Consider the following 16,773-nt stretch of genomic DNA (forward strand, 5'->3'; position numbering starts at 1 on the left):
AAACTTCCTGATTTGTGTTCATCAATAATTAAGAGCCCATCAGCAATACTCAGAGGGAGCTTGCATTGCACTTCTGAGCAGCCAGTTAGTAATGTACGGTGGAGAGATCCTCTTTTTCAAATCCCAGGGCTCCAGGCCATGCAATGCTAGTATTGCATTTTCAATTAGCTTCTGAGTGAATGCTTGGCATATGTAGAAGTGAACTGGTACACAATTAGCTTATTGTTCCTTTCAGCTTTGTGCTGAGAGGATCTGAAGGACTGCAGAAGAGAGGGGAGAGGGGAGGGGAAAAAAAAAAAAAGTAAATAGCCAAGCTGTCGGCATCTCCGTGGATGTGGAATAAGGGAGTTGCTCGGCTCACGCAGATTCCTGTGCTAAGTCGGGACTTACAGCTGTTACTGAGGAGCACCCAGCCTGGCTGTGGGGAGGGTACCCGGGGAGCGGCGCAGACCGAGTCTCCAGCTCCAGGCTCTTCTCTCGCCTGACTCACCTCAGCATCACGATGGAGCCCAACAGCCCTAAAAAAATACAGTTTGCTGTGCCGCTGTTTCAGAGTCAAATAGATCCCGAGGCAGCTGAGCAGGTAAGGAAGATGAGTTTCTTTTGGTGTTTTGAGGGAATGGGGTAGGAATGGGGGCAAGATGTGGGGTGAGAACAGGTAATATTTGTGGCCTAAACGCATTTCTACCTTATAGTAGTGTAACTATAGATTAAATGCTCTGGAGGTTATAGCAGAGTCCGGGTAGACCCAAAGAGGGAGGAGGAGAAGTCCTCTAGCCAGAACAAGGCTGCTTTACCTTGGGTAGATTTATTCAGTATATATTTGTTGTGCCTTTTCTATAACTGGGCTTGCATCCTAATACATACACTTCGCATGAATACACACTCTCAACAAATCAGCTAAAGTGTATTATTTGTACATGAAGCTGATAATAGGTACCAAAGGGAAATATTGCACAGAAGACAGTTTATTTACCATTCATTTTAACATGAGAAAATGCGAGTGTGGGTTCTGTTTTGCACAATAGTTATCACTTCCGTTACCTCCTGTATTTTTATACAGTCTTCTTCATGTCATTGTTACATTGGTTTATATATTTGAAATATATATAAGTGTAGAAATATGCCTGACTTATGTCTGCATTGGAATTATTTGTGTGCTATTTTAGGTTTTGACTCACTCCCAAACATACACATACATATAATATATATAGCAATACAGACGTCTAAGGAGGAAAAAATATCTATTATTGCATACAGATATGCATAGATGTGCATAAAGAAGGACGCAGAGAATCTTATGAGAAAAGCTGGTTAAATCATAATTAGGTGACCCAGTATATTTCTCTCAGTCCAAGTCCTTCTTGACATTTGCTTCTATTTTGGTAAGTCTAGTTTTAGATGATAGCAGGGGAATATTATAACCTTGACAGTTCCATGCCATTAGCTATGAAATTATTTGCACCTTTAGGACAGGTATCTGGTTTCCTGAATATTCTGATGTCGTGTCTCTTAAAAGGCAGCCGCCTTTGCCAGAAAACGATGAGTTGTGAGTGACCACTGAATGAAGAAATACTAGAAGGGCGCAGGAGAGAATTGGTGCGGGTCTTCATTTTGTCCATAGGTACTTCTGAGCTGTGAGATGTCTATACCTTAGGGAACAGTCCTGCAATGAATTCAAGAAGGATGCGTTCTGATATTTTTCTGAAATCCGTGAGAACCATAGGATTAGGATTTCCTGGAATTCCCATGGCTTTTAAAATGATGTAGCCCAAATTCTGCCCAGTATTTATGGACAGTCCTTTTTTTATGTTGTGAGTTTAATTCCAAGCCCTCTGCAGTTTCACTGTGGGTGTGTGATGAAATTAAAGTAGTAAATTCTGCTGTCAGCTACAGTTACGCTAATCTGGAATAAACCCATTAACCCTGATGATGTAATTTTCCATTTACACCTCCGAAAGCAAAATTTGAACCCAGCTAAATACAGATGTTGGCTCAGCAACTGAAAAAGAACAAACACACTGACATTGAGGTTTTGTGTCAGAATGGTTCCTGGTTTAAATACTCTTGGTCCCCCTCTTGAATTCAGTAAAATATCAATAGCCTGGAGGCTTCAGTGAAGTAACACAAAGCTTTCAATGCAAATGTGTGCATTATAGGAGGGTAGTCCAATATCATGTAGTTCAACCAGTGTTAATAGAACAAAAGGACTTAACTCTGAAGGAAAAGGAAATGAACTCTGAATCAGAAGAATTGCATACAATTCGGGATTATATATTGATATGTAAAGATCTATTGTATAGTGTTCTTTGAAAATATTGTTCTGAAAGTCTTAAGTATTGTTTTTCTTTAGTTAAAGAACACTGGTAACGCCTCTGGCCACAGTTTAAAAATATCATCAATTCATTGGAAGGCATACAAGCAATATCAACTCTCAGTTGCACTTAAAAAATATTAATGATTACTTGTGAGCGCTATGACAGTACTAGGTATTTGCACACATAAGCTCATTTTTCTGAAGCAAAGCTAAATGTTAGTATTTTAAGATATGACTGATACATGTCAGCAATACATGTCCAAAAACTTATTCAGGATGATTGCAAATCCTAAAGGTATTTTGGAAAGCTCTCTCCCATGCCTTTGCTTTCCATGTACAAGCAGCAGCATGACCCTGATCACTGTCAGACCAGACAAGCAGTCAGTAAGACAGTGACGTGCTGCTGTTCTTTAAATATTTTCATTCTTAACTTTGCCTGGTCTATACTCAGGAGTCCACCAGATAGATTTTTTGCTTTGGGTGCGGGGGAGTTAGTGGACCCCAATGACTCTCTTTGGTTTATGCATGTTACAGATCAGGAAAAGAAGGCCTACACCAGCATCCCTCGTCATCATGAATGAACACGTGCCCCCAGGTAAGTGCCAACATACCTTCTAAACCAGGGAACTTGTATACACAGGATTGTCTGCAAAGTGGTTTTATTAACTACATGGTTTTAAAATCCAGCATTAATTTTGTAGCACTACATATCAAATAATGGATCTTGGAGTAAACCCCATGAATACGTGTAACTCTTGGCCTCCAGATAATGTCAATAATTTCGGGATTTTATCCTCCCTGTAAATCTTTTGTTGTATGTACAAGGAGAATATGACCCTGATCCAGCCCTTCCATCCACAAACCTTTTCTTTCCCTGAGTGGATACCATGGAGATCCACGAAGTCCTAGTCTGGGTTTTCCAATCTCTAGAGATACCAGGGTGGCGCTAGGGCTAATTCAACAAAGCGAATCGCTTCAGCAAAACAGGTTGTTTTCTAGTTTTCTGATGAAACGTGTGATGTCTGTTTTCATTATTCCTTTTCGACTGTGGCTACATTATCTTCATCCAAGACTCCTCCCAGAAGATTTTCTGTGGGATGGGACAATTTGAGGCTGCAACATACTTTGTCACATAAATGTGAATTCAGAAAGACTCTTTAATAAGCTGTTTAGGGAGTATTATAAGCAAAAAGCTCAGCAAAAATGGATTGCAGGAAAAAGCCCTCAAGACATAATCCCTTTGAAACACACTACCTACTTTATATCAAACTTTTATATAGTGCTCTGCAACATTTTTTTCCTGCCTTATCTCTTCATCACCTGAATCTTTTTTTAAAAGCAGTTCAGTCTTTTTCTCGCTGATGTGTCTCGCAGGCCATTACTGTATGCACTGGCACCTCAGTGAAACAAAACCACCTTAGCTCTATTAGAGTCTCCGCTTACTGCACTGTGCTGCAGGTCTCCACTTCTGGTTAACATCGCCAGTAGCTGAAGTTCCTCAGAAGGTGCAGAAAGAAACATTTAGAGAGCCCTGCTCTCGGGGTTGAGGTCATTACAGCACAGCACACGGATTCGGGAGGTTCAAGCCTGACATATGGTTCAGGTTATGTTCTTTTGACCCTGAGAGTGACCCATGAGTCACTCTTGCTGCGGGGCTAACACCAATCCCAGTTTGGAGAGTAGCTTTCTGGCCTGAATTTCAGGCAGTTCAGCTCTCAGTAATGGTGCACAAAGATCTGCCTTGGCCTGACTTTCTTTCCCTTAATGGGATCTACAGTGGCTGTGTTGCTAGGCCTTGATTTAAAGCAAATTCACCTTGGCTGGTAATGTCTTTTGCAATTCATTTTGTACACTTTGTACCGTCATATTTCCTGTTATAAACAGATACTTGGTATAGTACCAAATCAAAACCAAACAGAGAATAAGAACTCTTTTTAATTTACAGGAAATTTTACTGTAAACAAAGTGGTGCATGTCTGTTATCTCCTTTCCTGCAATGTTCATAATAAATCTTTAAATAAATCATTTTTATTATGAGTCAGGATTGCTGCAAGTATCAGTCAACTTCCATATAAGCCCAAGAGCTTGTCTATTCAAGTTCACTTACTTATATTTATTCATTTAGATATTATTCCCTCTTACTAGATACTGGAAACTAATATCAATGAAGGTATTCTTGGTTAAATTATAGTCTTGTCTTGTTTTTTAATTTTCCATAAACTCAGGTTAAAAATGAAAACTTTAAAAGCACCTTCGTTTTCCCGCACCTCACCCTGTGGTTTATGTATGAGCATTCGTGTGCCTATTTCCATATGGTATGCTTGATATGGGCAAGTGTTTTGAATGGGGTGTGCACATGTAGCTGTGTAAAACCACGGAGTACAAGGACTGCAAAGACAAATTGGAAAGGCAGAAAATAAAGTTGAATATACTTATGGGCTTGATCTTGCAAGGTGTTGTGTATTTTCCAAAATTATTGTATACCTTCAACTTTCAGAGGAGTCAGCTAGTCCTAGGGGCTCTTGACACCTTGCTGATTAAACTCCAAATGCTGGTCTCTTACTGGATTTTGAATAGAATTCAGTGTGATGCCAGATAACAATTTGTGTCCAAAAATGTTAAAATTCACCACTGTATGTGTTTACAGTGAATAAAATAATAATAGTAAGTGTATGAACTGGAAACTCCAGCAAATTGCTTTAGAAGCATGATTCCTGAGGTCAACGGGGAAGCTGAGCAGCAGAGAATTTACAGCGATATGGTCAAGGCCACCTATTAAATTAGAGCTGGGATAGACCAGAATCCTGTCTCTTGAATTTTACCCACTGGAGTACTCCAGTTCCCTCATTAGGAGCAAACAGCTAGCGAAGGATATGCTTCCAAGGGTTTGCAATGTGTCCCCTATTGCCATTCTAAATGTTTGGATGCCCCTGCAAAGTTTACTCAAATTATCTAAACTTCTTTTATTTTGAAAAACAGAGACAGGCATTTTCTAAGAATCAGACTTTTCTATAGCCTTTTGTTGCAGCTGCTTCTGATTGCAGCAGGAAAAAAGCAGCATTTTTGTGGTATTCTGGTGTTCTGGATGCAGACCCATCTGGAAACCAGAAGGAGGTAAAATGTGTTTGGACGTTTCAGAACTTTATAATAAATTCAGTTTGAGTTGTGCTGTACAAAGATCTGAAATAGCTGTTTTCTAAGTCTTCTCATCCATCCCTGGTGTCTAGTACAGCTTTGACAGAAATCTGTCTTCACTGATTTAGGTCAAGTCCATTGTGCTATAAAGTGAAGATGGAATATCTACTAAGCCTAAGTCATTTTATCCAATGACAGCTACTCAAAAGCTGTAAGAAGAGTCTGCTTGGCTTCCTTGCTTCCAAGGAGACAGTAAGGGCTAGACCACACTAAATGATTTAAAGACAGGTGGTAGATGTGGCTGCAGGAGCTCATATCCAGCCTTTAATGTCATTGACTGGTGCATTTTCTCCTGTTCACTCTGGTTGGCATTAAATATAAAAGTCAACAGAAGAGAAATTTGAATTGCAGCAGCAACAATGATTGCATTGGGCAATACAGGCTTGTGAAGCAAGGTAGCAAGGAACAAACCCTTAACTCTTTCTGTAAATGCTCTGTAAAGTGCTCCATGATGGGTTATGTCACATCTGAGCAGAGAAGCTGGCGCTAGAATGTTGAGACTCGAGTTATGAAGTTACTTAACTCTATTGTGCGTCAGCTACCACCAATGGTAGCTGATGTGAGCAGCCAATGTTTGATTTCATGATATCTCATGTTTTACTTTTACTTGAAATTGTAAGACCCTTTTACTACCTGTGAAAGCAAAACCAAATATCCGTGGGCAGAACTACAAAAGAGCGCAGCATCTCGTCCTGTGCAGGATGCCTGTGTGGGTTACTGGGGTAACCCCCTCGTATCCTGCTATGGCCACAGTTGCTCCATGTCTGTACTTTAAAAAAGGAATGTAAGCAGATGCTTAGTTTTAAAGATACGTTTAACTATTAAGCTGCCAAGAGCTTAATCCAAAAATTGCGGAAGCTCTCCTGCTTCCTCTTTCTCTTGCAATATCCTTGGAGCCACCAGAAACCGAAAATCACCATACCCTGAAAGCAACCTTTTCTGCACTGCCATACTATACTCACAACCTCCTGCCTCCTCACCAAGCACAGCAGAATAGATATGAAAATCAGTTCTTGTTATCTGAAATAGAAGTCTAACCGTGCTTTAAACTAGCAGAATACCAAACTGCGATGGCTCGAGACGCAGCTGGTGGCGTTGTAGAGAAGCGCCGGTTGAGGGAGGGAAGCATGTCAGACCACAACTCAGGTTTAATGCCATTAGGTCTCGCTGTGATCAGAAAACAATGCCGGTGTTCCTGTACGGCCTGGCCTTGTCACAGAGCCAACGCAATATCAGGCAGTCTGGCTGGCAAAGGCTGTTCTACCTGTGTCAAAGGTTTGGTCTTCTTGAAGTGTTAGAATATGGGTAAACATTCGGATAAACTTCTGCATTTCTGAACTTGCTATGTGTTTGCTGTTTCCAACTGTCCTTCCTACTCAGTTGCATGTTTTGGCTTCCTTGCTTGTAATGTAAATGTTACTTGGTGTTTGGAAATCAGAAAAGCATAGCAATGTGTTTTGGTAATTCTTCTCCAGAGCTGCCTTTTTGTATTGTGCAAATCTCATTTCAAGGCAGAAAGGGTATATTATCACTGCAAAAGAAATGTAAACATATATTCCAAGTACAACTCAAGTTTTCGGAAGGCTGGAAATCATAACTTGAAGATATAAGCAACATGTACCTGTCTCCACACAAGGAACTTGCTTGCAGCTTGTCTTTAGGCGTTAGCAGGTTTTATGTCTTGTTCCCAGCTGATTTTCCATTGTCGAGATTCACGCCTTTCAGCCTGCTCCCAGTTCCTAGAGGTCTGCTGAGACGCCTCAGGAGCAGCCTCAATATTTAGTGCAGTAACAAACAGCCAGATGGGTGGTGGGAGGAAAACCTCTTCTTGCACCTGTGGCAATCCCATGGTAACCCAAAGTAGATTAGGTTTTTCCTGCTAAACTGATTCTAGATGCTCCCAGAGTTTCCCCACACGACAAATCCCATTCCCATGTAAGTGCTTTTCTAGTGATGCAAACTAAACCAGCACCACACCTTTGAGGGGATAAATGCGATATGCTCTACCCAGCATTAATGTTTGTGACCAATATTTGTTAGGTTATGCTTCTAGGTGAATGGATGTGTTCGTTTTACATTTAATGGTGACTTTTTTTTTCTGCCAAGACAAAATAAACTGGGATCAAAAAACCCTACTAGGTGGAAGGCAGCTGTTTCTGGGTGTCGTAAAGCAGTCCTGCCACACTTTCTCAGGCAAAAGTCTCACTGAAACTTGAATCAGTGGAGAACTCTTGGTCTCACAGTTCATGAAAATGGATATGTTTTTCAAAAGTGTGAGATTCTGGTAGGACATACTGCTTACTTTGGTTCAGGAAAAACAAGGTGAATAAGCCAAATAGCTGTTTTCAATCGCAAATTTAGGCTTCTAATGTGATAACAAAGCATTCGGAAAAGAAGTACATTAATAAAAAACTGTCATTAACTGTATTTTTTTTTTGGTCAAACTAGTTGGCCTTTCTATATGTTAAATGTGGATACCGTTTAAGTTTGCTGTCTGTTTTTATTTCAGTCAAGGAGTTCGTGGAGGTATGGCGATAAGCAATGAAAAAGGTTGGTGTTCCCTTCCACTACAGGACCAGTAGAGCTCAGTGTACCTTACCAATGGCACCAGGATGCCCAGAGATCAGGCACCGTTGGTCAGGGCAGTGAGGACTTCGTGTTCTCTAGTCCTGTGCTGGAAAGGACTATCTGACACAGGGAAACAATGAAATATATGAAATAAACATTGCATAAGACCTGACAGGTGATAGGGATTCCAGAACAGAGAGGAAAGTGTCTGTGCTTGGAAATATCCTGCTGTTTGCAGGCTGATGTCTGACTGCAAATGTTCAGTGGCAAACTGCATCCCTTTTTCTTACCTATGTACACTGCGCTCGGGTGTTTTTTCGTTTGGGTTACTTTGAATTTACTCTGCAGTTCAGGCTCACAGAAGCCCCTGGGACAAGCTAAACATAACTTCCTCACACATATGCAGTGTGATAAAGACTCCATGAGCCGATCCATGAAAATAAAAAGAAAAGCTTAGGACTTAGAAAGAAAAAAGAGAGAGGAAGTGGTGATTGAGCTGGATTTTACGCAACCCAGAAATGACAGCTCACAGGGTCCAAAGAGAAGCAATGAATTAAAAAAAAAAAAAAAAAAAGGAAAAAGCTTAAAAGCTATTCTTAGTGTCTTTCATGAAAACCCTCTATGAGCGGCTGAGGATTTTATATGTCACCATCACCACCTGCCAAAAGAGCTGCCATGGTCCCTGCAGTACAGTAATGATGGCAAGCCAGAGGCGGCTGGGCTCACCAGGCACTGCTGTGCCTGCGCCAAAGGTGATCACCAAAGCAGCCAGATGCATTTTCATTATTCTTTGAGGGCATGAACATATTAGTTCACAAATATAAACATTTCCTGGGAACATTTTAGTCATGTACTTTTTTATTTATCAGTTCAGCTAAGCTCCTAATGTGTACCGTGACGTTACTTGTTCCTCCTCTCCAGGCCTCCTGTTGGTTTTGTGTTGGAAGGGTACACGTCCGTGAAACTATCCGAAAGTGAAGGAGGTATTTTTAGAGTTGAACCTTGCACTCTTCACCGGTTTTCCTTGTTCCTTATACAGAAGCACCATAGAAACAGCCTTCTTCCACCCCAGGAGATTATTTGCAAATCATTTTTAATATATATGGCTTCACGTTACAGATCTCCAGCTGCTTGATTATTCAGCGTCAGGACTGATAAGCTCTCAGACTGTTTACCTCTGTTATCACCTTTGTGCGTGTTGACATGACAAAGAGGTGTGCCTTGGGGAGAGAACGGCAGCCCGCACAACTGCCTAACCTGCTGGGGAAGCGACTTGGAAAACTTCTAACTTTATTGCGTTCACAAGGCTTAATATTTTGCTAGAGGAACTCTAACAGATTCGCACTGTGCAAAATACTTTTATACCTCATACAGTTTGTTTTTGTGAGAATTCTGAGTAGATGGTGAGATTTTCTATTAAAAAAATGCCTAGGTGTAATTAACTACTTCCTATAGTCAAAGTACTTAAGCTATGTGTAATCGAGCTACATGAATATATAATTTGGGAGGTTAGTGGCATTAAAAAAAAGGTTTGAATCAAAATAGGTCCAGTTTAGCCTGGAGCAAACATTCTGTTTGTATTTTAAATGGTTTTTTTAGAATGGTAAAAATTTTTAGAGAGTATTTGAAATGAAGTCCATTTAAACATCATAAGAAAAAATGTTTTGAATAAGAATATCAAATTAGTTTGTTTTGAGATTATGTTCAAATTATATTTCAATAATGTGATAATACTGATCCTTTTTTTTTAGTAAGGTAATACACTAAAATCCATTAATAAATGTTTTAGCCTTGCTGAGGGGAAAAAAAACACAACACAGTGTTTGTCTGACCTCTACTATTTAGTACTTAATGCAGCACTCATTTACCATGGTGACGTGTGCGGAATAAATAGATAATGCAGACAGATGAGAGAGAATCCAGCTTTTAGCACTAACCTCATTATGTTCAGAATATTGGGGAGGGGTTGCACTTAAAGCATCAATCAAGATAGCCCCATTTATTGAGCTTTCAGAGACAAAATTTAACTCTTTATACGGAGTAACTGAAGTTAAAGCTTCACTTCAAAATACACTGAAAGTGGAAATTCAATGAATCTGGACCAAAAGCTAGCAGAGACTCTAAACAAAACGAAGCTATCAGTCATGAAAGTTTTTGCCAGCTACACCAGGCTGGACTGCAGAAATTCAGAGGGAGCGCGGGGAGGTGTGGAGCTTGGCTTTCCTCTGAGTCTGAGCTGCCTGTGTCACCAGCTGGTGGAGATGAGATCAGCTGGAGCAGACAAGTCTCTTTTTACAGTAACCAAAGCAAGGGTTAATTCTAGGGTAGAATTAGACTATACGTCTATTGGAAAGAGCTCTGGTTTCCCCTTTTCTCCCTCAAAACCCTATTCATGTATCTAAAATCATCACTTCTAATCTTTTTCTTAAATGGCTTTACTGGGGGATCAATGTATTACCATAGTAGCAGAATGAAGCACAGTTACACACTCACACTTTATTCCTCCCTGGGATACCTAGGATGCAGAAGTACAACAGGGAATTAATTTCTTGTCGTTATTCATCTTGTGGAACCAAAAAGCACTTACAGAGTTAGCAGTGTTAAGTAGGCAAATGTGCATTTTAAAGGTTATGTTTTTCACCTGAGGCCATGTCCTTCATTCTGATGAGACAAGCAGAGAAGAGTCACACAGGGCTGAACACGAGCCTGAGCGAGGCAGATGGAAAATTCAATAAAGCAGCGAGTTCTATTGCACCCTACAGTACCCCATACCCTCGTACCTAGATGTCCCATAGCCTAAATATTTCAGCACTGAGCCTCCACCACTCAGAAAAGAGAAAGGCTCATGGTAACAGTATTCCCTTCAAGTCTTTCTGAAGTTCCCTGCCATAGCTGCTCTCAGACAGTGGCAGAAAGCAAAGATCTGGGTGAACCTTTCCTGCTCTTTCTTTGACCACCACCAAAGAGCGATAACTCCGTGTGGCTGCAGCACTTGCTCCACCTTCTCCTTGTGATATTAGGATCTGCAGGGCAGATACAGAATCAGGGAGCAATTTAACCTACAAGCCTGGCAGGTCTGAATGCAACATGTTTGTATTACTGTGTGCCATTTCATAACCTATTCTCTTTGAAGTGGAATTGTACTGATGAACTAAAAAGTGATTTGGGGGAGTGAGGGGTGGTAAGGGAGAAAAAAGAATTTTCCCTTTAAAGAATTTTGATCCAGAAGATTTTTTGATCCAGATCAATATTAGGTTTTTACTGTCTCTTTCTGAAATACGGTAAGTAGACAACAGGGTTGTAATTGTTTAGAAATGTGCTTTCAAGCACCCTAAACCGCTGATGCTAGTGTGTGGCTTAGGCCTTAATGTGTACAGCATATCCCGTAGGAGGGTGTGGAACAGCTCGTTCCATGGGAATCCCAGTGCCGTGTTTCTGACTGTGACAGTATGGGTGGAGACGTATAAAGCAAAACCCAGGGTCCCCTCTGTCTCTGGTATGTAGTGAGGTTAGTAAAAATTCTGAAAAATGCCTTTGGAAATTACAGCTGACTTAGTCTGAGCTAACAAAGTTGCCCCGTCTTTTCCATCCCTCCTTGGCATGCTGATGGTGAGAATGAGATGATGGACCTCGTTTTGCTGACTCTGAAAGCTTAGAAAACAAAAAATGAATTTAAAAAAAACTGGTATTTGCATCTTCTTTTTGTAAAAAGGATCATAAACCCCAAGAAGTACTATTATTAGTAGCTCACTTGATTCATGCACAGGATGACACATGTATGTGAGGAGCTTTATGCATGTGCATTCTAACCACCAGCAAGCCGCGAGCAGTTGGCCAGGACTAACTTTACAACACATTCTTACTGAAATCCTTGAGGTATTATTCCAAAAGGAAGGAAACTGAAAAGGCAGCAATAATAATCACTGGCTAAGGAAGAGTTTCATTGTTTTGTATTTGTTTTCTTCTCCCCTGGCAAATGTCACTTTCCAGAACGTACAATACACAACTGTTCAGCTACGATATTTTTTTAAATGGCGTTATGAGCTATAGCATGCTAAGAAATGTTTGACTTTTTTAGTTTTGGCTGCTGCTGGTTTTTATTTTAGAGCTAGAACGCTGCTAGAGCTCACAAGTGAGAAAGGAGCTGCTCACAGCAATAGCTATTGCAGCTGTAGCTCCCATACGGAGATTGCCATCGGTGGGTCAATTCTGAGCCATTTTCCATGACAATTGATTCCTGCATATAGAGCTATTAGGAAGCGGTTTAAATGTGTATCAGGGGATCAGGTAGTATTATATTTCTGGTAACCATGGATTTTTCTTCATGATCTTTGCCTCGGTTGTATTTAGATCTTCAACCTCTTCAATATGTCGTTTGAGCATAGACTGAACATACAGGAAGCAAGCAGCTGGAAAGTAGGAGATTACTAACACTATGCGGTATTACTGATGAATTCACGGTTCTGGGTAACCGCCTTCTCGAGGTGCTTAGCCTCCTTCTGTGTTTGAAAATACTTAATGAGCATGTTTAGTGTTTTCACAAACTAATACATTGTTACGACTGAGTCAATGGCCAAAGTAATTGCAAGCTGTTTGTGAAGTTTTTCTGTAAGTGCTTTGGTAACCTTTGGTAAAACAGTAACCATTATTTGCAAATATTTAGTAGTCCGGCAGTCTGTTTTGCTTGGGCAGGTTCATTTCAGAGGGACATTTCTGCTCTTTGAACCTGTTTCTCTGAGTATGTGCTGGCAGTCACTCAACAGCTCTGGCCCTCCTCTAACCTCTCCAAAGTTGGCTTTATCTCTGCTTTACCTCCTATTTCCTTCAGGCGAGGCTTTTCTTTCACTGTCGGGTTTCAGGCCAGGTGAGGTTGTGCTGTGAGTGTGGAAGTTGCCCTTACTCTGTGCGGCAAAGATGAAATCGTTATTGACAACTGCTTTTGTGTCAGACTGGATCCTGTGCCAAAGTAACCTTACAATGGGGTGAGTTCTCCATTCTGCACAGCCGGAGAAACTTTGAGACACCACAGTGTGCTTTAGTTCTATTTGCCAGTCCTTGTCCTTTGCCTTGTTCCATATGTCTGTGAATGTCTATTTTTCCAAGGTCGTCTTGTAGTTCAGTTTGGCCCTCCAGCATCACGTGGGGCACCAAGAAATGCTGGCTGTCACTTTCTCCTTCTGGCTCATGCCTGAAAATCGTCACCCTGGTTTATGTTTATTTGCTTCAAGAATAAGGGAATTATTCTGATGTATATTTCAATCTTAAAGATACATTTGAATCATCCTAAATAGATATGCATAAAGGAGAGTCATATTTGTATCATCATGTATCAAAGTCTTACTTTGTACATTTTGAGACTTGAGTTTACCACCAACCTTCCCAATAGGCCAAGGATTTTAAATTTCACGTCACCAATCACAGCAGTTTTCTTGTCTCACTTATTTTTACTTAGTTGAGCGAATTAACCTGGATTTTCAAAGATGCAGTGAATATTAACGTGTCTGTCATTACTTAGTATGATTAGATAATGAGTAATACTGACTAAGAAGCCAGTTTACGTATTGCTGTTCTTTCCCAGTTGCACTAACTCTAGAACTAGTTCATTAAATCAGAAAGTAGTTTGCCTTTTATCTCTCTCTTTTTTTTTTTTTTTTAATTTTTTACCTTATGCTATATGTCAGGATAAAATCTTGACTTTTAAGTCAACGGCAAAACTTCCTGTTGCTTATGGCCTAATAAAGTCAGTGGTAAAACAATTTTCTGTCTCTCACTTCCCTCAAAAATTCTCTTTTGCCTGATTTGTTTTGCTGATCCAGACCATAGATTATTTGCACTGAGCAGCCCTCCACGTGTGTTGACCTCCCGTGCTGGACTCGTTTTGTCTGGAGCAACACCGAGCGGGCACTGACAGAACTCCTCTTTGCAAGGGTCGGGATGTAACAGGCAGCACAGATTTGTGATTAACTTTGGAAGTGGAAAGTGGTACTTTGCTGTTAACTAAGTGGTATTCGTTTGGAATTAGTTAATTTAAGGGGGCTCTGAAGCTACGTGGAGGCAGATCCTGACCTGGAGTTTCTGCACACAGTGACACCCTGTGGTCTTGCCGGAGGCTTCTCCCGGCTCTGATGTCATGACTTCAAATGGGTCAGCTGCAAATTATATGAAAAGTTAATCTCGGCATCATTGCTGGTAACCTAGTAAGAGATTTATATTGGGTCCAGAAAATGTCTCACCTGAGAGATAAAAAGGAAAAAAAGACTTTTACTTACCTTGTCTTGTTCCTCTTCTTTGGTCCATTGTTCTTTGAAAGCCATCTCCATTTTCTTCAGGAAAGAGGAGTTTGTGCTGCTTAGAAAGCAACTAGAAGAAAGCAACTTCAAGCCTAGCATTGCTTATATCATGATTTAAGGTCAGTCTTTACATTAGTTAACCAAACAGAGTGTTTATTTCAGGCGTAATTCTCCCTGGGTTAATTACTTTCTCTGGGAACACCTGCCATGTCTGTAATTGTCCCCATACGATGGATGAGGGACTTCATGTCAGGAAGGTCTGCTCCATGCTCCTTGCTCACCTGAGCCTCTCATGGAGCAGGGCTACAGAACACGGCCTCTTGTGCTACAAGGAAAAGAAACTTCTGCATGGAAGGATTTTTTCATGACAGGTTTGTCCAGAAGGCCTGTTTTGTGTTCTCTCAGTCAAAGCTGAGACAGTATCAGGAAGAGCCTTACAGAGCTGGCAGCAGCTGGAAGGCCACAGAGCCAGGCAGAAGCGTAAGTCCAAGAAGGCAGACAGAAAAACTCGGTTCTTATTCACAAGAAGGGAGAAAATAAAGAACTAAATTTGAATCCTCTTCCAATGTATATTTTGAGAAGCTATATTTGATTTATGTGACTTATTTAGAATTTGTTTTGTATTTATATTCAACAGGGAAGTTGTGGATGCCCCATCCCTGGAGGTGTTCAAGGCCAGGCTGGATGGGGCTTTGAGCAGCCTGGTCTAGTGGGAGGTGTCCCTGCCCAGGGCAGGGAGTTGGAACTAGATGATCTTTAAGGTCCCTTCCAACCCAAACCATTCTGTGATTCTGTGATTCAGTGATCATAGGGAGGCATAATCAAAAGTTGAAAACAAAATGCTACAAAAAAGGATGATTTTTTTGTGCTTGTAATAATTCATGACTGCTCTGTGGTAAGGCTGCAGACCTGATTCATCACCATTTTATTCTAGTTTAATGCCAATGAAACCAGACTGATTTCCAAGAGTCTGGCATAAAACTGGAATAACAAGGTGGTGAATCAGGCACTATAATTCCCTTTCGAGATTCATGTGGTGTAAACAAATGCATTTAGATTCACATTTGAGGTTTGTAATGTCTCCAGTTTCTTCCAAACCAGATTATGGTCTCAGAATGTATGTTTCCAAGAAATTTTGATCCGTGTAATTTATGAGAGGTGGTTTTATTTCATATTCTTATGTCTGTGCAGTTGAAAGTGGGTCCTTGGATACTGTCTGTATGGTGTTCAGAGATATAGATGCTGCTTGGATCAGATGCTGTTGTGTGTGTTGGGAGGAAAAGGATGATCATTCTTTTCATTTAGAGGTTGACTTTGAGCACCATTAGGAAGGATTTGGTCTAACATAGGAGATTGCTGCCCCTACTCTCAGTACTAGTAATGGCAAATTGAATATTGAAGGTGGGAAATACAGAGCTATGTAAATATAAATAGGCTCATTTACTTGGAAGGAAAATTTTACATGTCCAAACAGCTGATTCATCTGGCCTGTGGCATTTCAGTGAACTAGCAAGGGCTGGTTACAGTCAGGAGCTAGTGGGGAAAAGGCACTGTACAATCTGTGCAGGCCCATGCTACGTACCTTAACTGCAAACGCCTGATAGAATAAGCATGCAAATGCTTGTGTATATAGCAAATTCCTCTCTCCCATATGTTTCTATTAATATTTCCTATACAAATCTTGTTATTAGTGTTCCCTAAAGGGCCAGACAGTAATTTAGATGCCGATTAGAGTGTGAGATGCAGCAGAACTGTGATGTACGCACTCTCTTGTCAGCACTTGATGGAGGAGGGGAGCAGACCCTCCAGCTACGTTTACCGCAGCAGCTGGGATACTGGAGTTTAATGAGGTGCTTTTGCAATGTGAAGATTTTCAGAAACATATACTCATGCCAGGAGGGCTTACCAGGGTATTTTTTTGTAATTAAATGTAATTACATTTATACCCATAGTCAAGTTTTCTTCGATAGATATAGGCAAATAAAAACCAGCAAGCAAAAGTCAAACAATTAACTACATAAGCATTTTTTTAAGTTTGCCTTTTGGGACTTTTTTCCTTTTCTTACCTCAGTGGTTTAGTAAAAAGCGATGAGATCCTAGCTGATCTGTCAATATGTAGTTAGAAATCCATCAAAAGCAGAGCATGAAATATTTTTTTATTTTAATTTGTTTTCTAGAGGAAAGGAAAAGTAGTTTTGATAGCAGAAAAAAACAAAATAATATTACTAAAGTCCACTTCTAAATCAGATTTCCATGAGCTTGTTTTACAAATATCAATGGCAAATACAAACGATGGTGGTCAAACACCAGTGAGGCAAGCTAGTATATTTAAAAATACCCTTATTTTATGATGAAGAAATCAAAATGTGAAATGACTGAACCCAAATTTTCAGAAAATTTCAG

At 40.4% G+C, this 16,773-nt stretch overlaps 1 protein-coding gene across 1 annotated transcript in view; it reads left to right on the plus strand.

Moving 5' to 3' along the window:
• Positions 1 to 332: 332 nt before the first annotated feature.
• PPP1R1C (protein phosphatase 1 regulatory inhibitor subunit 1C) overlaps positions 333 to 16,773 on the plus strand; it is a 53,136-nt gene continuing 36,695 nt past the window's right edge. Inside the window, 3 exon segments of the mRNA XM_054210130.1 lie at positions 333 to 456; positions 459 to 583; positions 2,852 to 2,912. Coding sequence (XP_054066105.1) covers positions 333 to 456; positions 459 to 583; positions 2,852 to 2,912 — 310 coding nt within the window.

The sequence above is a fragment of the Rissa tridactyla genome, chromosome 7 (genome assembly GCF_028500815.1).
Source record: "Rissa tridactyla isolate bRisTri1 chromosome 7, bRisTri1.patW.cur.20221130, whole genome shotgun sequence".
Classification (NCBI taxonomy): domain Eukaryota; kingdom Metazoa; phylum Chordata; class Aves; order Charadriiformes; family Laridae; genus Rissa; species Rissa tridactyla.